The 26557-nt window shown below is 41.1% G+C and overlaps 3 protein-coding genes across 6 annotated transcripts in view; 2 read left to right on the top strand and 1 right to left on the bottom strand.

Annotated features, from left to right (window-relative positions):
* The window catches only part of LOC102799417 (bromo adjacent homology domain-containing 1 protein), a 29372-nt gene extending 12217 nt beyond the window's left edge, over window positions 1-17155 (bottom strand). The window contains exon 1 of one of the 2 annotated variants that reach the window (XM_087852380.1): window positions 16490-17155. The gene's annotated coding sequence lies outside the window, so the exon portion shown is untranslated. Of the gene's footprint in view, window positions 1-6214; window positions 6460-16489 lie in introns of those variants that run through there. The other variant, XM_087852381.1, reaches the window with a different exon arrangement.
* Window positions 17156-20364: 3209 nt separating this feature from the next.
* On the top strand, window positions 20365-21291 carry ora6 (olfactory receptor class A related 6). The gene has a single exon (XM_006793019.2). It carries the CDS (start codon window positions 20365-20367, stop codon window positions 21289-21291), a length of 927 nt encoding a protein of 308 aa, XP_006793082.2.
* Window positions 21292-25384: 4093 nt separating this feature from the next.
* Window positions 25385-26557, top strand: part of mgab (MAX dimerization protein MGA b) — a 28979-nt gene continuing 27806 nt past the window's right edge. For 2 of the 3 annotated variants that reach the window (XM_087852092.1, XM_087852090.1), the window contains exon 1: window positions 25385-25621. The gene's annotated coding sequence lies outside the window, so the exon portion shown is untranslated. Of the gene's footprint in view, window positions 25659-26557 lie in introns of all 3 variants that reach the window. The other variant, XM_087852091.1, reaches the window with a different exon arrangement.

The raw sequence follows: 26557 nt of genomic DNA, 5'->3' as shown, positions 1-26557 counted from the left end.
ATCTACTGTAGACACATTTGCCACTTTTTATTTTGCCCACCACTTGTCCAGTTTCCTCAAACACACTGCACTTTTTAGCCAATAGCTCTTTGGGAATCACCTTGTTGATTTGAAAATAAAATGTTATGCCTGTCAAACTGTGTTATCTTTGGCACTTCAGCTACTGGGAACAAATGATGCATTTCTGCAATAGGCGGCTAGTAACAAAGTGCCTAAAAGTACAATTTAAAATTGGCTCTTTGCCAAGTTGTTATGTGTAGACACAACACGGGTTAGGGTGTCTTTTTTAAGCTTGAATGATTCATAGGTCAGTGTTAAGAGGCTAACAAAACTTGTCTGAAAATGGTCAAGACTGGACTGAAAATGAGTGGTGAAACAGTCAATGTCCAAAAAAAAAAACTTGCGAAAGGCCAGGTTTAAAAAAAAATGACAAGGAAGTGTGGCTCTTCTTTAAGGGCCAGACTTCTCTACTTTTCCACAGTACTTTACATGCTTTTCCATTTCGGCAAAAAATCCATACAAAAGGGCGAGTGCTACCGTAACGCTACCTTTGCCCAACAATATATAGGTTACTAGTGACATGGTGGATATTGGGAGGTAGCTCACAATATAAAAATGACTTCCCTGTCAACAGTAATTCAAATCATTTACCAAAAAAAACTTTAACTGGATCCATAGAGATCTATTTCATCCCCTGAGTTCTGCCACATTGCGTGGTCAGACCAGGCAGTGTTATGCTGTGTAGCAGGGATGACACTGAGACCAAAGATTACTTCAAATGTTTTCAACAGTCATAACTTAAGACGAGACAAAGCTACAAAGGACATAAAAAAAAGAACCAAAAAACCCAGCAGAAGTCAACAAGCCACACACAAAACAAAGATACCGACCATCTCGCATAAGCCCTCAGCTTAGATTTAAATCCAACATCTGATTCAATACTTAAAGAAACTTAATGATGAATACATTCAGCTGAACGGTTTTGTAATCAGATCATATGGCGAGCTGCAGCTTTTGTGCGTGCGCCTGGGATCTTCTCATTATGACGGGTTTGTGTCGCACTGGAGAAACCGATGCACTGTGCCATTCATCCACTGTGCTCATTGCCTTATCGCCACATGTACACACAGCAGGCAAGCAGCAGCTTGTTAAGGCCAATTGTTTAGTCTGCAGTGTTTAGTCTGGCAGGAAAATGTCAAAAAAAATAATCTTTGACCACAATAAGTGCAAGTGAGAGAAAAATAAGGCGAATAAACTGAAGCCCATTTAAATGTGACACTTTTAGCTGTTTTAAATTGGATGGTTTCCGGATTCCCGTTACTTTTCTAAGCGCCCGTGTTATGTAAAGAAAGAGAATCTTTCCATCTGCAATACAACACAATATGTGATGATTCCCAAAGCCCACCATTTAGCAATTAAACCTAATTAGCATCAGCCAGAAAGTGTTTGCGCAAAACGCTCCCTGCGCTCAGCGTAAAACTACAACACAAACAAGCAGAGAGTGACTCACACACTGTATATGTTGGCGTTTTAAAATAATGCCCGTGCAGAGATCATTACTTTTCCTTTTTAGTGTTCGGGGAAAAGGTAAAGATGCGTGATCGTGTACCACCTAATGAGCCGGGTTAAACTTTTAAAGACCAATATCTCCATTTAATAACCCCGCAGACATTCTGCACCGCGAGGAAAAGAAACCAAGACACAATCAGACGTTTTCCATCATTGGGCGTTCTTTTTCGTTAATCAAATAAAGGTTTTCTTTTTCCCGACCCACAGGAGCTTCTTGTCCTACACCATATTTTCCATAATTAGTTATAATCGGATAATGAAATCCTCCTTAATGACGATTGATACGCATATTTACAGCTGCTGCTCGTCTCTCCGTTCTCCTCGCTTTAAAAGGTGCGAGGATACTGGCTTTAAAGTTTAAACATTTCCCCAAATGAGCTTTAGATCAGAATGATTCTATTGGTTACCCGCAGTATTATCGGAGTTAAGCTTTTTAATGTTTTCCCCAGTTTATTCTACATGGAGCCAAACAGGCATCTGTTCAGATGAGTGTGCGGCGAGAGGCCTGATGGTTGATGCAGATTTCTCTGCGGTGCGAAAACGTTCGAGGCCAGAAACTTCTATCCCAATAGATGACTCGCTAACAGTAGAAACCCGACAAGATTCTTCTAACATGTTGGATTTTGTCGGCCACAATATGACTGGGCTTGCGCAGCCTCAAGGCGGTCCAACGCTCCAGTGTGCAAGAGATCCTGGCAGTATCAAATCCGATTTTAGCTCAAGGGCTAATGGAAACTGAAGACAACTTTCTGACTCAGTGATTAACGTGACATTAGAGGAGTTTAAAACATTTCCATGTTACACTCCTCACAAAGAGCTTTTATGTCTTGATAAAATTTAAAAACCATGGGCGCGATAAGCTCAGATATGGCTTGTGTTTGCGCGTCTTCCCAGTCTTTGCTGTGCCAAAGGTTGCTTTACTTCAGGCTGAGCTTATCAGACAAGATGTAATCGGTTTAATGTTGTTACCTTGCTTCAAATCTAAAATTTGGAGGTGCTATTACTTCATACTTACTTCATATATTTGATTTGCTTTCAAGATTTTAAAAAAATTGTTAAGTGTCACTAAACCTGTTAGAATGAACGATCTGTCGGAGTCCAGATTAAAAGCAAAGCATTTATCCTGATTCTGCAATTTTTCCATCGGATGTGGGGTCACTGCTGAGAGTTGTAGGTGTGGAGACGCTGCAAGGAATAACCTGCTTCATATTATCTTGTGCAGCAGCCTTCTGGCAGAGCGGCAATTTGGTTCTTTAAACACAGTTAGGTCCGGTGATCCGCAGGAAGTAATTTCACATCTGCTGGGAGATCAATGACCCGGCACTCCATCTCTAATTGGTTAGAAACAGATCATAAGATCCTCTCAGCAATTATACAGAGAACACACCAGGATCTCTTTTTTTCTTCGTTTAATGATGAGACATGCATGATTTCTCAGGACTCTCGTGACTCTGGGTGTAAAAGAGCAAACCAGATGGCTTTTTTTTTTTTAATGATGATTAAACAGCATCAGGCTACACAACTGATATCGAGTCGACCGTTATTAATAAACGCAAAGCAGACAAAAGCCTAAACGACAAACAGCGAAGCGCGTTAACGCTGAGCATTAAAGTTCACTTCTCAATTTCCTGGTGCAACAAATGCGAAGCAGTGCAACTGACTTTGTTAATCCGAACACAAACCCAATCACAGGTGAAAAGCTGAGAGCAGCTTTCAGAATACGACGTGAAATCTGATAACTCGCCACAAGATCACACCAACCTGACTCAAGGTTAAAATCAAAGTGGATCTCAGTGTGATGAAAGACCAGAAAAAGGAGCTCATCTGTGGGAGCAACACATCTTTACCCTCAACGTAAACATAAACTATCAATGACTAAATAGTTAAATACTACTAAAACAATATGATGCAATTGTAAACAGATACAAGTGTCTGTTAGAATAAGCTCCTGTGATACATACAGCTGGGCATAAACAGTTAATAAATGTTTCAAGAGCAATAACAGTATAAGATCATTAATAAATAACTATTATAGGATATTTATATGTTGGATTATTGCTGCTTCACAGTTTGCTATAAAGTATTCATGAGCATGTTGAGCAGATTTCTGAGGAGTCTGATTGGCTGGGAACATTAACTTTTAGCAACCAGTTTAACTAAACACCTTCTTTTCTCTGTGTATATTATTTGACCTGTCAAATTCCTTAATAATGACTTAAATAATAATTACAGCTGTGAGGCCGGTAGCTCGAGTCTAAGGATCTGAGCTGTGGAGGGGTAAAAAAAGAGAGAGAGATAAGACCGCAGGCAGAGGAACTACAACCAAAGTTGAGAGTGTAAAAGTGAGGAAGTGAGAGAAGAAGAGAGAGACATCTCTTCTGTGAGGAGGGGGGCAGTCTGTATAAGTGTAAAAGGGACAGCAGAAAGCCTCGCTGTTCTGTTCTACAGACTGACAGCAATCTAAGAAAATCTCTTCATGAAAATCTTTAAACTTGTCAGGATTATAACAACTAGTCCAGCCTTACAAACCCCAGCCTGCGCGGCTTGATGTTGCCAAGCAACTCAGACAGGAATTCAGCAGCGCTGGGAGTAATTACAGTGTTTAAAATAGAAAATCCAAATTAGCTATACGTGTAAATAAATGAATAATATTTATAGCTGGATTACATGGCATTTTATGTGTTAGTGGCAATGCTAAAAGCCTCTGAAGTGTGCCTTTCAAGTGTACACTTGAGAGTAACTGTCATGCGCTATGAAAGCTAGCCAAAGCATCACTTTTTTTATCCCTAAGGGCCTGAGACAGAGGTGGGCAATTAATTTTCCCCAAGGGGCCACATGACAAACTGGGACTGTTGTGGAGGTCCACACCAAAAAGCTTGCAAAGGCATAAAATTAATATTGAGCTGAGCTCAGTTCGGCTTATTATTGGTGTGTGTGGAGGAAATGTATCCGTTACCTTGGCAAAAGCAAAAACAAAAAAACTAATGAAACCTTGAGTGACCATCTATTTAACTATTCTGCAATATCTTGAAAAATCTTTGTTTTTTCTGGCCGAGAAAAAGTGTGACTGACTCTTTTGCACTAAAGGCAGTTCACGCTGTGTTACACAAATCTATTTCCAGCCACTTGAAAATCTGCCCATTGCTAAAACTGTTAAAAAGTCATTTTATTTCAGTTCGACAATTTTTTCCCACCCTTAGCTGTAGCTAAACCTTCTTTGGGGGATGCCCTGAAATTTCTGCTGGAAAAAACACACCACAAACGTAACAGAGGAAATACAGCACTAAATAAAAAAGAAAGCTAAATAATCAAGCTTTTAAGACCAGTTAGTGATTAACTTTAGCACAATAATATTTTTGCAGCACAATAAATGAAAGAACCGGACTCTGGAAAGGAGAAAAGTTCAAGCACTCTTCCTTTCTTTCCCTGAAACTAAGTCTTGGATAAATTAAATTAAAAAAAATTACACTCCTCTTAAAACTCACACTCCAAACATTTCCAACAGTCCCCCTGTTTGCCACCTTTGCAATGAAATACTTAAAAATTCTCGCCTCTTCAAATTCAGGGGAAAGAAATCACCGTTTTGGTTGAGCAACTCGAAGCTCATGTCAAAACAAGGACACTAAAAAGGTCAAAGAAACATTGCACAGCCGCCCAATAAGGCAACACCAGATAGGACACACCTTGCAGATCACTTGGTTACCACAGTTGTGCTGGGCACCTTCATAAAGGGCTCATCAGCCTGCATCAAAACCTGTAATTACACCTCTCTCTTTTATTAAAAAAAAATGCTCTTGCCTTGAACTTTTAGGCAGAGCCACAAAACCCCACAGAGCACCCATCAAAAATAAATAACCAGCTGGGTAAGGTGGCTGCTCGGATCAGACTGAGAGCTTCTTATTTTACATTTTCCGCGTCGGGGCCGGTGGTGACGGGCAGGTTCAACACGAGGCGCTGACATGATGGGGTTTTTTTTTTTACGGGGGAGGGGGGGTTTGTTTCAAGAAGAGATAAAAGCCTGAGAGAATCTGAAACATTGCGTTACTATTTTGGCTTTCTTCCGAGACAGTCGGAGCTTTAACACCATTGGCAGGGATGTCGAGGGCGGATTGCTAGATATGCATGCCTGGATAGATTTGTAATAAGTGCGTTAATATATATATATATATATATATATAAATTTATATACAGTGGCCGTGGAATACAGTATGATGGGATACAGTACAGTCTGACGTAGCTGCCCATCTGAAGTAGCCAGCCAGGCTCTAAATACGGGTTGAGGAAGGGAGGGGAGTGGAGGGGGGGTTGCTACCAGAACACACAAACACACACACCAAGCAAAAATAAAGGGCAGTCACCCCTCCTGATCACATTTTCTGACCGGATTCCCGATCAGCGACGCGGTGGCTGTTCCCGATCCCAGTCCTAGCTGAGAGCTGTGAGGTTATGGCACGTAGCAGCAGCCCCGTGTGTCGCTTCTGGTGCACGAAGCGAAAAAAAAATAATTAAAAAAAAAAGGTTCTGCGCTCCTTCTCTGGACGGCTGGGCAGTCGGAACACAACTTCAAACATCCACAGCCAGATAGCACCCCCTCCCCAAAAAATACATGTGTGTTTGAAAAAAAAAGATCGAGGTGGTAACTTACGGCTCGCCGCCACGCTTCCTCCAGCAGAGCCGGGAACCGTCGAACAAATCTGCGGGGAAGGACGGACAAACGGACGGATAGTCGGGGAAGAGCGAGCGGGTGGGGGTGTGGGAGGGCTGGGGAGGGGAGGAGAGACGGAGTCGGACTGGTGCGATGGCAGAGCTCCGTAACTGGGAGAGCTGGGTAGGAGTGAAGCGGGGAGAAGAGAGAGGGGACGTTCGGTGGCGCTGCCTGTGCGATGTGTGCGTGCTCTTCCTGGTTGGGTTTCCACCGATTGGCAGAAAGTTAATCTGAACCAGTTCCCATACGGACCAGCCTCGCTCGCCGCCACCCCCCCTCTCTCCTCCTTCTTCTTCTCCCATGACGGACAAACATGCAGAAAACTAAATAACTGCAGTACGTGAGGTAACTTGGGTCCATTACATAAAACACACAATGAAAAGCGATGGACGTTAGGCTACTGCCGCCCCCCTCCTTCCTCCCCACTATACCACCGCGCGGAGCCTCACCCCTGTCATCTTATCGTGACCAAAACACGCCAGACTGTTAAAATACGTCCAGAGACATTTCTCATGAAGACTGAACAAGGACATGGCCATGAGTCAACAGTCTTCCATGTGGTGGATGTGAGATATGAGGTTTAACTGAGGTTCTTTAAGTTATGGAGATGTAAAGGGGATTAAACCCATCTAAAGCTCACTTTAAGTCCTGACTTTTTTGTATTAAAGCAGTTTTTATTAACATGCAGGCTTATAAGGTTAAAAGTTAACCTCTGCTTCGTCTACACAAAAATACATCTTTAAATTAAGCTCATGCAGGACCTTCATTTTTCTTTTAATTGTCCATAAAGAGCTGAGACCAGAGAAGCACCTTCTCCATAAGTTTGAAAACTTCAGAAAGTGAGGGGTGCCCTCTCTGCTTTTTTGCCCCATCTCTGTCCCTGCTGTCATGGGGGAAAAGGCAAAAACAGAGAAACAAACAACCAAGGCACCAAACACACACCTGAATCCTAACAACACAAATCTGGGTGATTGAGGATGTTTTTTAATCTGTTTTTCCACCTTTTTCAGCTACTTTTCTCCCTGGTTATCAAATTTGTTTTTTTAGTAGCAAACACATCTCTTCTGCGGTCCTTTGTGAAACTCAGCAGATGAAATGGTGGCACAAGGGTTAAATAATATAAAAGTACAACACCTGATCAGTCTGCATCTGGTGCACCGATATAGCCTCTTTACACTCACCCTGATGTGTATGTCTTTAAAACTGCAGAGGGAAAATCAGGCATGCTCCAAACGGGAGGTCCGAAGCTCAAACGGTGCTAACTGTTCCACCCACATGTTTCTTCACTTCTAGGAAAATTTAAGCAAACTCCACCATGCACACTTACGGATCCAACTATAAGCACAGATACTGTCATTTGCAGACAGATTATTGGAATACTCTAAAATCTATCTCACTAGACTCCTGCATTCAAAACTGAGACATTTATATTTTAACTGACTGATATGTTTATGTGTTACCAGTGTAAGCTAAACTGTTAGATCAAACCAAGGTCATCACACGAACACGTTAGCTAGTGCGTTTTTAAAAAGTGCAGCAGCAGGTTTTCACATAAAGCTAATCTCTAGTAGTGTAAATACTTATTTCATTATTATTTATGGAACCACTGCCCTTCCCCCCAAAAATAAAAATAAAAATAAATAAATTAATTAATTAATTAATTAGTTGCTATATTTAAAGTAAGCTTGTCTGCTGATGAGCTCATACTTTATGTGTAAATTTAAACTATAGCTGGGAATTAAACTACACAATTAAAAAGTTTTTTATTATTTTTCCTTTCATCACAGCCTCAAAAATTATATCTGCTGCTCCCTAGCCCCTTTCAGATATTTCAATTTTCACGACACACTTTTATTAAAAAAAAAAAACCAGACTCTTTATTTTTCTATTAATTTAACAGACGTTTGACTGCTTAAAAACATAGCTCATCTATTGTTATTTTATCTGTCTGTACAGAGTGTCTGCTGGTGTGTTTTTCTTTTTCCACTGAGGCTCCAGAAAGGTTAAAAAAAATGTGTTGAATTATTATTTTTTATTTTTTATTTTTGGTTATGCAATCTGAAAGAATCAGAACCTGACATAAGAGCACCTGTTTTGCTACTTATTACAAACAACATACTTATTTAATGGCGAGAAATGGTAATGAAAGGTTGAACGAGGCTGAATCACACACGCACACACACAGCAAGAGCTTAATACAAAGTTATTACTGCAATTGAAACCCTCTACAGGAAGCCTGTCACAGGCCAGGATTTCCATTGCTGTAGAAAAGTCGAGTCAAGTGGCCGTCACATTGTGCAACATCAGATAATCGATACCTCAACTTTTCAAGAGAGGCTTATCCAATCAGATGCATTGTTCTTTAAAAAACTAATCAGGTATCATTTGTCAGGAAGACAATTTGCATTTTCTAAAAGCCACTTGTGGAGAGTGAAGATTTGATTTGGAAATACCGCTCGGACACAGAAGTAAAACCTAAGAAGGTTGGTATTGATTGGTTCACTGGAGGGAAAAAACAGCACGATCATCCACTGGAGACTGTACTCAAACACTTTCTGTTTAAAAGTAAGTAAAGTAACTTTGAGTTATTTTTAAAGCACTTTTAGAGACAAGAAACAGTCACAAAGTGCTTTACAGGGGTAAATCGATTAAAGAAAGTAAACACAAAGAAGCAGAAAAGGTTAGTTATTGGTCTCCTTTTGGAAAATGGAAGCTGTGATCACCTCAGGTTTACTAAAAATCAACTAAATTCTAACTGGGTGGTTTTTTCAGCAAACAATAAAGCAGGAAAATGCCAAGAGAAACCTGCGGCTCCTTTACTGCATAATCATATCCACGGGAATTGGAAGCAGCGGATGGATTCAATACCCAAGGCCGGCATTCTGCAAGAACAGCGTGCAGGTATGTGTTCTAGTTGGGTGCCATTTAATTTCACCATTTTTATAGCAGTGAATCAAATGCATCCTCCAGAGCAGCAAATGAGAACGCACCATGAAGGATTTAACCACTAGCTAGAGCAATTGATAATATTAGCTGGACATGTCTTTAAGGGACTGTGGGAGAGCAGAGCTAAAAAGAAAAGTCAATACTGGACATCCAACAGGTGGCCAGATACATCTTACATTATGAATTAACCAAGTTGAAAAACTTTTTAAATCAGGCACCCAATTGAATCATAGAGGCAGACAGTTGCACACACTGATCCTTGTACCCATTATTACTTCAAAAAGAAAAGCTCACTCCAAATACATGACCCCAATTTGAGGATGCAGTTAAGAAAATTAATAGATGGACACAATATATTCAAAGAAGCCATTTAGGACTATTTATTAACAATGATGAACAAATGGACCAAATAACGATCGGATGCCGCTTTTACCACGGCGACAGCACTTCTCCAGATCAAATGTTAAAAATGTCTTAGATTTTAAGGATCAAATCAAGCAGAGTTCAAAGATGAAGAAGCTGAAAAGGCAGAATTTGTGAAGAGTGTCACTTCAAAGTTACAGTTTTGGTTTGCTCGCTCTCTCGTTCCTTTGAACATATAATATCTACCAGTCAGAGTGGCTTATGAAGACATAGCAAGCTGCACTACCGGCAGCTATTACAAATGTACCTGAAACTGTAAACAGACACATCCTTTTGTCAAAACACTTTGTGAAAAAAATAAAAATTCTAGTTTAAAACCATCAGACTTAATGTTTTATTATGCACACTGGTTCAACGTCAGTTACCCTTACAGCAGAGCGCAGAAAGCAGATTTAGTCGGTGCTCGGTGGTTCAGTAAACAGAATCAAAAGAGCTCGTTTGAGTCTGTTTCACTGCGATTCTTTTCATTGTATTGGTGAGCCTAAAGCACAGAGATGGAGGCCAATTATTGAGCCAACCCAGCAAACTACTTCATCTTTTTACTCTGACTGTAAGAACAGTGGGTGGCGATTTTTGTTCTGTTGGTTTTTTTTGTTTTGTTTTTTTCTCATGAAGAAAAGCAAAGCTGGTCAGACGCACGAGGAAACAAACCCCAGTCCTTACGGTCCAACGTGGATTTAAGTGTTAGCTACTCCAAAGGCCTGCACACAATTCAATTCAATTTGTTTTATGTAGCGCCAAATCACAACAGCAGTCCCCTCAAGGTGTTTTAGATCGTAAAAACACACAATGATACAGCGAAAACCCCAACAATCAGACAACCCTCTATGAGCAAGCACTTGGTGACAGTGGGAAGAAAAAACTCCCTTTAAACAGAAAGAAACTCCCAGGAAAACCAGGCACAGTGAGGGGCAGTGTTGCTGGTTTGGGGGTGAGGAATGGGAGACAGGAAAGACACAGATATTAGTAATACCTAATGATTAAATGCAGGCTGGTGTATAAACACCAAACATAAACAAACAAACAAACAAAGCAAAACAAAACACATGTACACGGGTATTTTTGAAAACGGAGATTTCCCGTTTTCGTTTTAAAAAATAATCCCGTCCACACGTAAAGGCAGAAATGAAGGAAAACGCTGCTAGGAACATGCCAAAGCAGCAGGTGGCGCTATATTCCTAACCGTGTAGAAATGTTGGCCAATCAGAAGTCTAGAAGCCTCGGTGGGAAAAAGTAAAGGCTGTTTCCCAATTCAGGGTCTGCAGCCTTAAAGTACGCAGCCTCAACGATCCTCAAGGGCCGCGTACTTAAAGAGGCCGGAAGTGCGAGGCTTGTGAAATGGGACGGTCTAGCCTCCGTCGCGCTGCCCAGGTTGCCTAGCAACCATGATACTAACAGCTGGAAACGTTTCATACAGCTTTGTTTGACAGAAATGAAGGAGAAACTCTTTTTGTTCATTTGTTTGTTTGTTTCTACATGAGCTTTGATCATTCTCTGTAAGATTAAGCTCAGCTATTGAACGGCGTATATTTTAAAGTAAAGGCTGTAAAACCAAGTTAGTACAAACGTCACTAATGTCATAACTTTGCTGACATGTGGCCAACAGTAATGTTTTAATGTTCTTTGTACATTTGCACATAAATAAGTGACATAATATTCAGTACTTACTTAAAGTTTACTCTTCGGGTGCCACTCATCCGCCGTTTTTTTTCGGCAAAATTATCCACACCCACTGCTGCGCTATGCATTCTGGGATATGTTGGGCCACGAAGTCTACACCGCCACGTCCTTAAAATTCAGGGAAATTAAGGACACATTTGGGGGCCGCATTTCGAGCAGCCTTCGAATTGGGACAGCCTTCGTCGCGTCGCGGTGACGTAATCGGCCTTAAAATGCGGCCTTTAAGGCTGCAGACCCTGAATTGGGATACAGCCAAACAAAGCTGGGGCATAGCAGCAGAACCGAGTGGTATGTGTGGAGGGACAGTAACTGTGTGTGTATATGTAAGCATTTAAACACTGCAGAGAGTACAATTAACAGTAACAGTATTGTAGAAATTCATTTCACCGAAACAATAACGTGGCGCACACTGTGACGTCAAACAAAGGCGCACATCTTTTACGCTGCGTTTTCTGCGTTTTCTCCGTTTTTCTCGTCCACATGTAAATGCAAAAACGGAGTTTTAGAAAATATCCACCCTGGCCGGAGGTTTTAGAAATCTCCGTTTTGAGTGACCGAAAACGCCGTTTACGTGTGGTCGAAAGGTGCAAACGCATAAAAAAATCTGCGTTTTCAAAAATACCCGGGTACGTGTGGACATAGTGCAGTGCATCATGGGAAGCCCCCAGCAGCCTAGGACTACTCCTTATAACCGAGGGAGGGTTCAGGGTCACCTGATCCCGTCCTAACTATAAAGTTTATAAAAGAGAAACAGTTTAAGCCTAATGATAAACACACACATACACAATTCACCTTGTTGGGTCATTAAAATTTCATACAGATAGCAGGCATAAAAGTGTCAGAATGACTGGACACAGAGAGTGGCGGGGCACTAAAAATTAATTCAACGATTAGGGCAGGGCTTCTGTCGTAAAAACGCCAACATGGGTTAATTATTAAATTAAGCACTAACCGTAAAAGGGTGGCGCCACGCATATTAACGCTTGCAATAATGGGCATTAATGGGGTAGAAAAGAGTCCAGCAGATGCGATTAATCTAACGCAGCATATAGGTAAAAGGGTTCCTTCAGGACAACGACAGCAAACGAGCATAAACAAGCCTCTCCCAATGAAACCGAGCAACCGTGACAGTAATCTGGCTTGTCATTGGAAGGCGCTCCTGTGTATAACTACTCAGATGGCAGCCAGTGTAAACACATATGGGCACACAAAGTATTTGACTGTCACACTCAAATGAAATTCAATTTACAGACATTAACAAAGGTCAGGACCAAAAAAACAAAAGAAAAGAGAAAAGATACACACAGGGATTTTTCAGAGACTGTTTGAGCCTTCTGTTTTTGCAGTATTACAGTTTACACTTTCTCAGTCGAGTCCAATCACACTTCAGTGCAAGTAAGAACTGGATATTGTAAACATATGACATAAAAAGCCTCTATAGAAAAAGTAAAAGGCACATAAGTAGCACATGCAAAGTAAAAGTACTCTGTCCCTGTGGCTATTATCACAGTTCTAGTTTTTCCAGTTATAGCCGGTCAAGGTGGAGCTACTGTTTTGCAGTTCTATACACAGGCAGGTATTTTTTATTATTATTAGTATTATTTATTTATTTTTACAGAATATCCTCCTTTGAAAGGGTTATAAGTGAAAAGAGTGATGAGTCATGACATGATTCATGGGAGAAGGTGTGTGTTCTGTGACGCAAATTTGATTTTGTTTCCCCCCCATAACCTTTGTTTACGTCTAAAATGTTTGATCGTTTTTCTTCTCTGGCCTCAAACAGTCATTTAAATAAAACCACCCGAGAGACTTTTGTTACCCACAGTCATCAGTTGTCAGACACTTTTCACAGGATGCGAGCGTTTGTGTTAAAGATGTTAAGATTACAAAATTGTTTTTCTTTTTACATAAACCTTTTTTAATTGTTTTAAACTGTATTTAGTTACTTTCTACCACAGTGTAATGTAACTAACTGGAACTATGCAAAGATTTGTGGATTCATGCTTTTTGATGTTGAACCAGTGCCACGTCTATGTGCACACATGCATAAATGCCCGAGGAGCACCATAACAGGCACATGATCATCAGTAACCATACTCACAATGGTCACTTGTTTTATTGCAGATAATGTCCAAATCACACTATTAGAAGCAATGGAGGATACATGCTTTGGCTCAAAATATAGACATAAATCAGCAGAAATGAATGTAGTGTAGTGATTAACACGCTTGCCTAACATCCAAAAGATCCCAGATTTGAGACTAGGTGGACACACAAATCCATGGGGGGGTTGTGTCAGACCTGCCTTTCGACCTCTTGTGAAAAAGGGAGCCGCTGAAAGAAGTTTTAAACTTCCTTATGTTTTGTGACTGCTCTGCTGCTACGATACACACACAGGCTTGTCTATAGGAGGTTATTACTGAGGCACACCGTTAATCCAATCCAGATTTCACTTCAGCTCCTTTAACTGGACCTGAAGTTGTTGCTTACAGGTGTTTGTAGGGTTCTGAGTTCATTAAATACCTGCAGCTCCACAGCAACAGGGTCGGTAAGTGCATCCACAGAGTGCGAGTTTCAACAGAGGAGACTTCACTGCAGTTATTAATTATTCCAGACGCAGAGATGGGATCGCTCAGGAACTAACACTAAGTCACAGCCTGTTCTTTTCACCACCTCACACAGCTGAGCCCTCACACCGGGGTCACAGTTTCACAGTTCAATCAGCTGTTACACACCGGCTGGCCTTCGAGCCTGAGCTCCATCACAGCTGTCTGAACATTTCTTATTCTACGTGTAAAGTCTGGTCGTTTCAGTAAAAACAGAAAGAAAATAATATTATTCTTGTCAAGCTTGATTTGATTTCTTTAACATTTTTATGCCTTTTTATCTGATAAAACGTATCAACAGGTAGCCTAGAAACAATGAAGCTTTTAGAGTATCACGAGTTGCAGTAATTGGATAAATTGTCATTACACATGGACAGAATCTTTAGTCTTTCTGAAATCAATAAATAAATAAATACACAACGGCTTGAGACAACTCTGTTGAACGGCGCAGGAAAATAAAAATAATGCCCAAAGTATTTGAAACGATTAGAACGACTGATTGATGACACACAGGGCTGGAATAAAAATCAATAGAAACAAGCACAGATGGTTTAATTATCCAAAAAATATAATATATAGTGCTACTCCAAAACGATTCCAACAGTGAGTATTTTATTGATAATTTAAGCAATAGATTTGTATGCTGGCAGAAATCCATTGCTAATTCACAGCGGATTGCCTTTATGGCTCAGTTATTAGTCCTGCATGGCTATTTAATGACAGGTCTAGGTGCGAGTCATTAAAAAGACTTCCTTATTAAATTTCATGACATTTATGATTGCTAAGTGAAGCGTGGGGCACTGTCAGCTGGATCAAAGGGAAAGAGTGGTAAAGTGATCCGGCAGGCTGAAGAGTGAGTGCTGAGGAAACTCCAATAGATTAATGATCAACTACAATAAACCAGTGTGGTCTGGCAGCACAGCACACTGCAGGACAGGCTCACAGACGAACCTGAAAAAAATTAGACCCGGCAGAAAACAGGATGCATTTATGATGGTGTGAACAAGAGAAAGAAACACTGAGGCTAAAGGTCACTCGTGGTGCACACCAAGCCCAAACGAGCAAGCAGTGGAGAAACTTCTCCATCGACTGATTCAATAAAACCTGCACTTCCTCTGACAAGCTAACGCGGTATTATTTAGATTAGTAAGTGACCAACACAGATAAAAAGTGATTACCTCAGCTAAACTTAGCTACACTCTTACTCCATAACGAGCTTGTAAAATATACTCACTTACTTGGTTTTGTGACTTATTTTGCTTATTTGTCTCAGCAGCTGCAGCAAAAGGCAATTCACCTTTAAACTTTTCAGATGATTTCATTTACACAGCTTTATTTTTTTTATTTCTTTTAAATAAGTTTAATTGCATTCATCTCAGTGGAGCCTTTGGTTGGTGAATGCACAAGCTGAATTTTTAAAGTAGCTCCACCTCACACAGCCACAGTATTAACTTGCAAACAGTAAACACTTCTGTATGTTTTTAATAGAAGTGGAAGCTTGAAAGCAATAAAGTTGTCTTTTTACATGTAGTTCTGGTGCTCACACCCCTCCTGCTCAGGTGACTCAAATGTGCTTAGTGAGCTGTATAATCAATACTGAGGAGGATTTGGAGTTCTAGTACATCATCATTACACACAGCAGTTTCTAGATTGTTTGGTTAAATACTAGAATTTGCTTAAACACAGTCATTCCGTGTTCTTTCTTATTCTTCTAATCCCAAACGGTCCCCAACACTGCTGGAGATCAATCACCGACAGCATGAGCCTCCGGAGGGTTTTTTTTTGTCTGTGACATAATTTATTATGAGCCCATTGCCCTAACTGGCAAACTGTGATGTGGGTTAATTGCCGGAGCAATTACGACCCCTCGTCATTAAAAAACGAAATTATTACTATTTTTTTATTTTTATTTTTCTCTTGATTTTGATTGCAGCTGATGAACTGTTTACTTCGAGAAGCTCGTTAAAAACAGGTCCAGCGTGAATCACGCGCACGCGAGAGCACGTCGCAATAAGAGAGAGCGAGATGGAAAAAAAAAAAAAAGCCTCGAGACTTAAAGTTTGCAAGCAGTCGTGCGCGCGCAGCCACACCGAGTGACGGCCAGGTGTGTCCGTCTGCGCATCCTTCCACATGATCACAATATTAGCGAGCTCGCGGGCCGCCGTGTCCCTCTCCCTGACCTTGTTTCAACGTGTTCACAACAGCACTATTACCAGTCGGTGTTACACTTTTGATGGGTGCTCCCCTTCCACCTCCGGCTACAGAGCTGGAGGTGGAAGGGGAGAAAAGGGGGAGAAAATTGGGAGTTGTGGGGGTTGGGGGGGGGCTACGCTAACACACATTATACACGGCCAGTACCGACCGAGTACCACTCCCTGTGAATATCTCCTCCATCATCATGGCCATTATCTACCTCTGCAACGTCCTCCAGACATGACTTTAAAAAACGGGGGACTCACAAAAAGAGCAAAGCTGTCCATGTAACCTCTACTCTGCCTGAATAAAAACACACACACACACAGAGAAAGAGAAACGATAGTATGGAGCAGCCGTCACTTACCGTAACCTAGGTCCTCTGTAGCAGGGACTACCTCGTCTAAAAACAAAATTTTAAAAAGATTCGCTGGTGTGAGGACCACTTCTTCTTCCTCTTTTTCTTTTTTCCCCCTAATCGCTAGGTAAGACAAGTCAGCCTCATCCGAGTGGCGAACCGATGCAGATCAAGTGGAGGAAATGAGCACGAATATCGCCGATGTTTCTCCACTCGAGGGAACTCCTTAAAAAAATACGGCGAGAAGAGAGAAAATAAGAGGGGAGAAACGAGGCAAACAACTCTCTTCTCGCAAGAAGAGACTGCACTCTTTTCCGAGAGACTAGCTGGCTTTGCTCTGGCTGTTTTTCTTATCCCATTCACTCTCCCGACGGCAGCACGGCAGCAAACCTCGAGAATTGGCGTTTCAACAGCCCGCACACACGTCGTCTGTGTCCGTCCCTTTGGCGTTAACAACGCGCACAGCCCGGACAACAACTAGCAGCACAAAACACAACACAACACCACACCACACGACTGACTGACTGACTGCAGCGCTGACAGACTGGGTGGGCTGCACCCCCCCTTCTCCGTCCTCTCCCCTCCCTCCGCGCAAATTGAAGAAATCCTCAGCAACAAAAAAAAAGTCTCCCCGCGTTCGTTTAAATCGTAAGTGACAAATATGGTTTACATAACGACCACAAGAACATCCTCATCCTACTTTCCGTGCCGAAGCATGTGATAGCAACATGCCTTTTAAAGGGGTATCCACGCGGCTGTCTCGCTGGATCCGCCCCTTAACTTTCTTGGAAGGATGCGCTGTGGGGTTAATTGGACGCGATGATGGGCGTCACAGTGAGCATGAAAGCACCTGCACACGAGCTACTGTGCTACAGAGTGGGGTTCAGGGCAGAAAACAGAGGCAAAAACGAAAAAAACAAAAGAAAAAACTTCCTGTTGCTTGCATTGGCTCCACGTGAACGGTTGCAAACATTCGGTCTAAGTGAAACTCCTGATGAACCTCAGCAAGTTTACTGTGAGCCAAACCGTTCAAACCGTGGACAGGTGAAGTGTTGATGCACTGTTCTTCTTGTTATGTGGTCTTGCACTAACATGCTCCTCCCACATAAACATTATTGGAGGGCAGACCCAAGCACACAGCCCTCATGGCAATGGGGACTCCCCACTTGCAGCCAGCAGTCTTCCCCACTCAGCAGGACAGTGTGCCACACACACACACACCAGACAACAAGAACTGTTCAGGAGTAGTTCATAGAACCTTGTCTTTGAACTCCCAGGATCCCAGTCCAATTGTGAACATGCACTTAAACAAGCCTTATCCAGGCCCACCCGCACCCCACTGAACCCAGATGATCTGCTGCCAATTCCCTGGTGGCACGGGCACCACAGGACAACTCCAGAGGGTGCCCATGAGGAGATGGTTAAACGAGTGAAGGCAGGTGGAGTACTTGCTGTACATTTGACAAGAAGAGCATTGATTCCTTAACAATTAAAAAAAAAGGCAAATAACTTCAAATTATTGTTGCATATTGACTGAACTACATGATAATAATCCAGTAGTAACCATTTATTTAAAAAATATGTTTTGTAACAATTACCCAATCTCCCATTCTACTTGAGGACCCCGAAGAAAGCCTGCAATCTGAGAGCAAAGTGCTCTGTTAGTATAAAATGATACTGTGGAGGTCTTTGAGTTATGATGGGGCCTGGTCATTCAAGACTTTTTATGGAAAATTACATTTTGGATTTAACAGGGATCCAATGAAAAGAAGCTAATTTAATTCCATTAACGGAACAGGGGCATATGCAGCATAAAAAAAAATAAATGTATTAATAAATAACAGAAGAGGCTGTTTGATTATTCCCCTGTAATTTTGCCTTTGGCCTGCGGAGGCACTGTGTACAAATCTTGCTTTGTTAAAAACTTTATATATCACCTATGTAAGCAAGTGAAAACGCAAAATGGAAGACTCCATGCTTTACCTCTTTGTTTTAATGTTCGTCTCTTCTATAAAGCTATTCCAAAACCTTAATTAACTTCACAGATAAGTGGGGCGGGAGGGGGGGTGTTTTTTGGCAGCTAAGAGTTCACCACAAGTGTCAAACACATCTTTTATTTTCACTAACTGGTAATTAGATGCGATTCCTCCAATGAACAGTTGCGTTTTGTACAGCACCTTAAAAAATGATTGGCAAGTAATGCATTTTGACCGCCACAGCCACTGCATATTAAGATTTGAATATATATAGTATGTTTTGTTTCTTTGATTAATTTCTAATTTGTTTTAAATGTACTTACCTAAGCAAATGTGGAAATTATGAAAAATGGTACGATGTCAAACATGTTAACTGCTCTCACTGTATGCTCTCATTATATGTCAGTGTGTGTGTGTGTGTGTGTGTGTGTGTGTGTGTGTGTGCCGGCATTGGTATTATGCAAAAATAATTGTTCTGCCTATGGGTACAGTTGTACAAGGACAAACTTTGTTCATGTGCTTAAGAGATTTTTGTTATATTAATGTCAAGTTTTCAAGAAAAAGTTTTTTTTATTAACATTGGGATCAATGCAAAAAAATGCTCAAGGCTTTACCTGCTTTCTGCTGTCATTGTATGTCAGTATATGTGTACCGGCACTGGTATTGCATTGCACTTACATTTTAAACAAAATACACAATTCAGTAAAGTACATTTTAATTTACATTCAACAAGTTCAAAGGCAGTCAAATGTCTGGTTTATTAGGATGAAATGATTCATGTAATTCCGTTTGATCAGGTCTCTAGTTGATAATTGCTCGATTGTGATAAAAGACTGCAGCTTCCTAAGCTGTCCAAGCTCATTACGGTACACTTAAGTTTACCAATTTACTTCCAGCGTAGGCCTTATCCTTAATTACACACACATACACACACTGTGGGATTCACAATTAAGCTGAATCAGGATGCAGGGCACGGTTAAATACAACGACTAACTAGAGAGAGAGTGAGAGCACTAAAGACAAAAAGAGACAAGCTGGAACATGAACCGATCCTGTGAAAACAGCAGGGTCCAGTAGCCCCTGCCCCATTATAGCTTAAAGTCAAGTGTCTTACTTATGAGAAACAAATTAGTTGGTAAAACATGTAGGGTTTTTATCCAAAATTCATCATATTGTTATGTCTGACTGACCACATTTGCAAGAATCTGCAGTTCTTCTCTCAAACCGTGTTCATGCACCGATTCTTTAACTCTGAAACAGGAAGTGTGCAGAAGTGCGTGTGTTTAGAGACTCAAATGTGAGATGACTGTTACACCCAGACATATAATCAGTAAGGTGCATATTATTAGCTATGAGGCAGTTGCTGTGTCGATCAGAGTAAAACTATTTATACTTCAACCTGTGGTCTGATATTATATCTACTGGTTTTCTTTAAGTGAAGAGCCCACTGAGATTATTTCTATGAAATGGTTATATCCTTCAGCATTTTCTAAATAATCCTCTTATTAAGATGTGATTAAGTTGGTGTACAGCGCGCCAGTTAAACAGCAGAATAAAACAACAAATGCAAAGTGGGAAAATGTGTTGTCAAAAGCTGTAAATGAACTCTTGTATCCGCAGTGGATGATGTCAGCCAGTGGAAACAAATAAAACGTCACATGCACACAGTATGCGGTCTCAAGATGAAGCTTTGAAAGGCTCAGAGGTAAAACTTTAATGACTCCCAGCCTTCATTGTTATCCAGGACCCCACCTTATTTTTTTCCCCGTACTGTGTAATGAGCGCAGCCAATCACCTTTCTAGATTCATACCATCTCTGAGAATGTAATGACACCTGGGTTTGGTCAGCGATGCAGCAAAGCAGAGACACTTTTACAACCATTCTGGAAAGTCTGATTTTTACCCACAATGGCTGAGCTTTCCATCAACCTCCTGGGCTTGAGACTGGTGTTTTCTTCCATCGGTCTTATGGGTAACACAATTCTCATCGCTTCCATCATTAAGATCAATTTCTTCCACATTAAATCTTTTGAGATATTTCTCTTCGGACTCGCTGCAGCCAACTTGTGGGAGATTGTCATCATAAATATCTATGACATAATCATCCTTCAGACTCCCTCCACCGCCACGGGCACTTGGTCGTGTTATTTACTGGAGTTTCTAACTGTTATTGGTGAAATTAACAGCATCTTCTTCACTGTCCTCATCTGTATCTTTCGCTACCAGAAGCTGAGAGATGTAAAGGCGAGGGTCAACTTCCCACTCTTCCTGGATAATATCAGATCAGCCTGGATGGTGAGCGGCATTTCTGTGATGCTCTCCGTGCTGCTCAGTGTTCCGATGTTTGTCATCAACCAGGAAAGCAAAGCGGAAAACGTCACAAGAAACAGCAGCATGTGCCCTCCAGACTTCTTTCACTGCACTCAAAATCATTGTCCAGTGTTCAACCGCACATACAAATACCTGTTCATCGTCTCGTGTCACCTGCTGCCTCTGATTATCGTCACAGTCACCAGCTGCCTCATCCTCACAGTGCTGCTGAGCCAAAGGAAGACAGTGACACCAGCGGTTAACGAGGCTGGGTCAAGTCAGTTCAGCAGGAAGAGTAAAGATACAAAGATCCAGCGGAGCACGATAGCTGTGCTGGGAGCCATGGGATTGTTCCAGGTGGACTGGACTACCTACCTGATTTTTCAGTTGGCTTTTAACCCGTATGAATTCCTTTTCTGGTCTGAAGCTCAGTTCTTTATCACAATATCTTATACATCCATCTCTCCATACATGTACATGATAGGGCATAACATGATCCCTCCCCACAGCTGTAAAAAAGGATAATTTAAAGATACAGTAAGTGATTTTGTTGAATTTATTTAATAGAAGAAAAAAATGTTGTACTCTTGAATATAGTACATTGATCCTGTGTAATTACTTCTTGTAAAAGTTTAAAGCCTTCTCATAAACGTAGAATTATGATGGACATCAGTATGTTTTATATATGTGGCTAGAGACTGGCCACATATATAGTATGCCATAGATACTTTTAGTTTATAGATTAAACTATATATGGACATTTAACATTTGTGTACATATATTTTTCATAATCTCTTCGTCATTATGTCTTTCTCCTTTTCCGCCACTGCTCTCTCTCTCCTCCTCCTTCCTCCTCACCTGAAGCCTTGTCTCCTAAACTGAAGTCAGGGCTCTAACAAAATGAAAATCCTTATTTATTCCTGATATTGTCACTTATTACTTATTGTCAGCAGATCAGACATGTGACCCTCCCATATCCACACGAGCCAGCTAAACAACAACAAAAGCTAACACTGTGCCAGCTAATGTTAGGCTCGAGTGTGCTAAAAATCACACTTTCCCTCTGATAAACAGTTTGAATCTAACAATATATGTATATTTGAATATTTGTCCTACTTTGGCCACCATAGTTAGGATTATGCACTTGAATTGGAAGGGGTAAGAAAACAGTACCCAACTGACTGCAATCTGCAGTCTACTGACATCTAGTGGTGGGATTTTACACGATTTACCTTTAAAGCTTTTCTTTACACTACACTTGTTTCTGACTTGTTGAAATTGAGGTCTTCTTTTTCTGTAAGAATGTTATAAGTGTAAGAATGTTATAAGTGTAAGAATGTTATAAATGTGACAATGTGACAATATTAGGCTAACAAACTTTGCAAGTTCACAGGAAGAAGAGGGTGATAATTTAGAAACTTGTATCACTGAATCCATAGAGCATTGTCTTAGAGTCTGCATTTACATCTAATATAAAAATGAAAGCATTCCTTTGTTATGTTTTGTCATTTCAGTGTGATGTAGATTAAAATAGTACTTATCTTTCTCAGTGATGCATACTTTGAATTGTCTTCACAGCAAATTTTTTTATGGTAAAAGTACAAAAGGACCATCATTCCTTGGAAAAATGCTAGCTGATAAACTGTCTTATTTTTCAGTGCAATTGAGCACATGGCAGCTGTGTTTGTATATAGCCATTAGTCTTGTGCTCAAAGCAGCATGGCCTGTATTTACAGTACAATAGGTTGAGTGAAAAAGCAATTCTGTGCCTCATACCAACTCGCACAAAGACAGCTGCAGTCAGCGCAACCTGTCATTTCATGTTTATAAACCGTAAATACTACACTATGAGCATAGCTTGATTTGTGATATCAGTTTTAAAAAAATAAAAATCAGTCTCCCAGTGAAAGTGAAAGTTGTTATAGGTCACATATTACTCATAGTGACCAATTTAACCTAGTTGTGAAATGACACTAATACTGTACTCTAATTTTATTATTATATAATAGGACTATACAACATATGTGACCTTTTACATTTTCCAACCCCCCACTTCAACCCCGTGACTTAATTTGGATCTTTAACGTAATCCTGACAAACTATGGATCACCAGGTCTGCAATTTTGATTTAGACGTAAATATTTTGCCGTTTCAAATTGAATTTAATGTGGGTTTGATAGTCGTGAAGGAACTGACAAAAGCCGTACGAATCTGTGCTCTGGTAATTGTCTGTGCTGCCACTGCTGATTACACGTCAGTGACATACATTGAAATTTGGAGGCTAACGGTGCTGATTTACTATTTTTTTTAAAAAGACCCACTTGATACTTGTTTTTCAGGTGTCACGAGGTTAGAGCAGCGTGGGCATTTTTATGCACAATGTGGAAAATACTTAACCGATAATTAAAATAAAAATATGAATGTCGCCCCCTTTAAACGTGCCCGATACGGAGGCATCTTTACACGTGCACTTATTATGAACCTTTGATTTGATTTCCCCCCGCTGATCAACCCCCTGCCTTACGTTTAACGTGTAATAAACTGTATATTTGCAGGGCACTTGTGGTTGGTGGCGAAGCACTTTGCAATGTTAAAGTCATTTCACGTGTCCGTGCACGACCTCGCGTGGGAGATTTCGCTCTAAGTTGTGTCTCCGTGTGGACTATTAGTGAATACAGTCTCATTTTTGCAAGTACCTGAAGTATCCATTTGTCGCACACAAAATAAGTGCACGTGATTTCGATTTGACGGGACACGCGGAACATCACCACGAGAGTTCCACGTGGAACACAAAAGATGGGTCGTCGCCTGTGAGCCGTTTTTCACCCACTTCCTTGTTTGACCGCCCCGTTCGCTCTATACTTCTCATACCATAAATCGTTGATTCTTCTCTTCTTCTTCTTTTAACCCACACGGGGTTTTAAATCACAAGATTGCGTGGCCGATGATCTGAATGAGAGTCGTTCTTTTGTTTTGTGTTGTTGTGCTATTAGGTTGTTGTGAAAAGCAGAGATCCTGCAGAGCCCGACTGAAAATGTGATTTAGTACTAATTTTATACTTAGCTATCCGCAGTGTCAACATCTGTAGAGCAGAGGTAAGTTTTGTATGGTTCATGTTTAATGAAACTTATGTAATATCAATTTAGAAAAATATCAGAATGAGGAAAAATGAACGGCTTTTTCCCCTCATTGTTATGTGCTATTATCTATTATATGTTTATACAAGTGTTATTACCGCAACGATAAGGCATAACAACGCAGAAATATACTGAACACTTTTATTTATTTATTCAGTCACATACATCACTAGATTTACTGGCTCTCACACCTTCTGCTGATAAAAAACTGTGGCAGGTATCAAATCACCTTTGCATATGTTTTTGTTTTCCCCTTTTGGTACTAAACAGAAGTACACAACTCACATATGCATTGTGTGCAAAATCAGTTGTCTTCATGTTGATTTTGTTGGGCTAAAGGGTTGCCTTTGGTTTCCCATGTCTACGTCTTTCTAAGGTAAGCTGGCTTAACAGCACTTAATTTAGGGCGTGCAATTTACACAAAATGCGCATATAGACAACATATGCAGAGCACAGTAGGCTAGGGTGTAGCCTATATAGCCCAGCTGCCTGAAGATAAAGTGGAGGAACTGTGGAGGTTTTTGAGATTTTCACGTGGCTAAAATTCAAACATTGAATGCCATCTCCCTATTATTATGGAGCTTTTTATTACATTTTTATTACTGGGGTTTCCGGATAAGCTAGGACTACACTTCCGGTATGGTAACATAGGCCTAATCTGTAAATTAGATTACTTTATGCTTAGATCAAGAGCGCTTGTTAAAAATATTAGCGACCCAATAGGGTCCAACGGTATTCTTCCAGCTTTTTTTTAATTATTTTTTACAATTCAATATGTGCAAATTCAATATGCTATTTTTTGTCCAAATATTTATTCTTAACTTCAACTCTTGGCCACCATCTTGTCCCGTAAACAAAGCCAATCAGCCTTGCTCTTTTTTGTAGACAAGGTCAATCAGTTAATAGTTTATGAGCCACTGATTTCAGTCGCACGTATTAATGTTGATACATAATACTACAAAGATACAAAATTACTTTCAGTGTTCATTTGTTTTTTTCGTACGTTTGCCACCGTGATGAAACAACTGGCCGGTCGTCCATTGGGAGCTTGCGCATTGGCTACTGGATCTCTACCACCATGGTGAACGTGTTACGTCACAGCTCGAGAGCACGGATGTGTGTGTGTGTGTGTGTGTGAGAGAGAGAGAGAGGGGGGGCAGAGAGGACAGTGTGTGTGTATGTGTAGCTGAGAGAGGGTGAGAATGGAAGTGTGATCGAAAAAGGTAGAAGAAGTCAAGGAAACAGACAGGAAGAGAGAGAAAGTGTCACGCCTTTGCTCTCAGTGCGCGAATCACACATCCTAAACATTTTCGCGCAAACTTGCAGAGAGTTGTCCCTACCGGCGCGCGGACCGCGCTCGAGGTGAGAACGAGCGAGAGAGAAAAGAAATATTTATGTATATCTCCTGGATGGCGGACTCCCGCTTCCCTCGAGCTGGCGGGCCGGGAATCACGCGCCATTGAAGAGGGGGGTGGTGGGTGGAGGTGGGGGTGATAGTGTGCATGCGCTTTGGCTCCGCTGCGTGCACACTCGGGTCGGTCGATGTGAGCACAGTGGCGTGGCTCTCGGCCTCCATTTGCCAGTTTGTGTTTATGTTCGAGGGATTCTCCGAGGCCCTTTTAACGGCGACGGCGACGTGCAACAGTTGGAGCTTCGCCGCTGAACGATACTGTTGCCTCGCTGCGGTCGGCCACGAGGTACCGAAGCGACGCTGAAAGGTGAGGCTTTAGTGAAACCTGCAACTTTTCCAACTTGGTGAGTGGTGGAGCGGGCGGCCTTCCTTCTCCGCGGTGTGTGAGGAAGAAAGAGCTGCTGGTTTAACAACTTAAATTCTTAACGCCGCTTCTTATTGCAGGGAGTGAAATAGTTATACGGGAGTGACGCTGGGAGTTTATATTGTAAACATGGAGGTGATAAGCCGTTTTAGGCTCTCGTTGTGGTGTTTAACACCTTTAGACTTGAAGCATCCGTGTGCCGGCGTGACAATGTGATTAGGAAATTAGAGGAGGGGGGTTAGGACAACAACAAGGGGTTACCTTTATAGTTTCTGGTGTGCCGTTGACCAAGATCATTTCTCTTGGCTTTCAAGGTACAAAACGGTGTTAGTGGTTCATCCTTGTTTAAAATGTATGGCTGTTTTTCCGTCCGCGTCCTGAGCTGGAAGCCCATTGGTCAGTCATACCGAAGTGGTCTCCAGCAAGGCAAAGTCCACTTTTCCCCACAGGGCCACGAGAAATTGTTCAAATGATCTGAGAGCGCCTTTTGATTGTTTATATTTGTAGTAGTCGTCTTGAATGGTGTGATGGTGGCTTCAGGAGTTCTTGCGTAAGAGCATTTAACATGTAGTTTAAAATAATCTTATTAGTCTGTTAAAAAATTTAGAAATATACGAGTTTTACTTCAGTTTTAGAGACAGAGCAGGTCTTTTAAATGTAGTTTTAAATTTTTAACCTAAATAAATAAATAAAAAAATACATAGAGATCATCAGACGAGCACACATAGCCCAAGGTTGTAAATAAATTATGTTCTCCCCCCCCCCATTAAGTTTCTAATTTATTTTTCAGGGTATTTGGGGACAGGATGTGCCTCTCTGAAAAACAAAAAAAAAACATCCCTTGATCAGTGATTTTGTTATTTTTACAGTACGGTCCTG

Source organism: Neolamprologus brichardi, chromosome 15, assembly GCF_056152115.1.
Source record: "Neolamprologus brichardi isolate AB-2024 chromosome 15, ASM5615211v1, whole genome shotgun sequence".
Classification (NCBI taxonomy): Eukaryota; Metazoa; Chordata; class Actinopteri; order Cichliformes; family Cichlidae; genus Neolamprologus; species Neolamprologus brichardi.
This window is presented reverse-complemented; position numbering and strand designations above follow the sequence as displayed.

Coding starts and splice junctions, on each gene's coding strand:
- ora6 (XM_006793019.2), top strand. CDS start 20,365: ATGGCTGAGCTTTCCATCAACCTCCTGGGCTTGAGACTGGTGTTTTCT.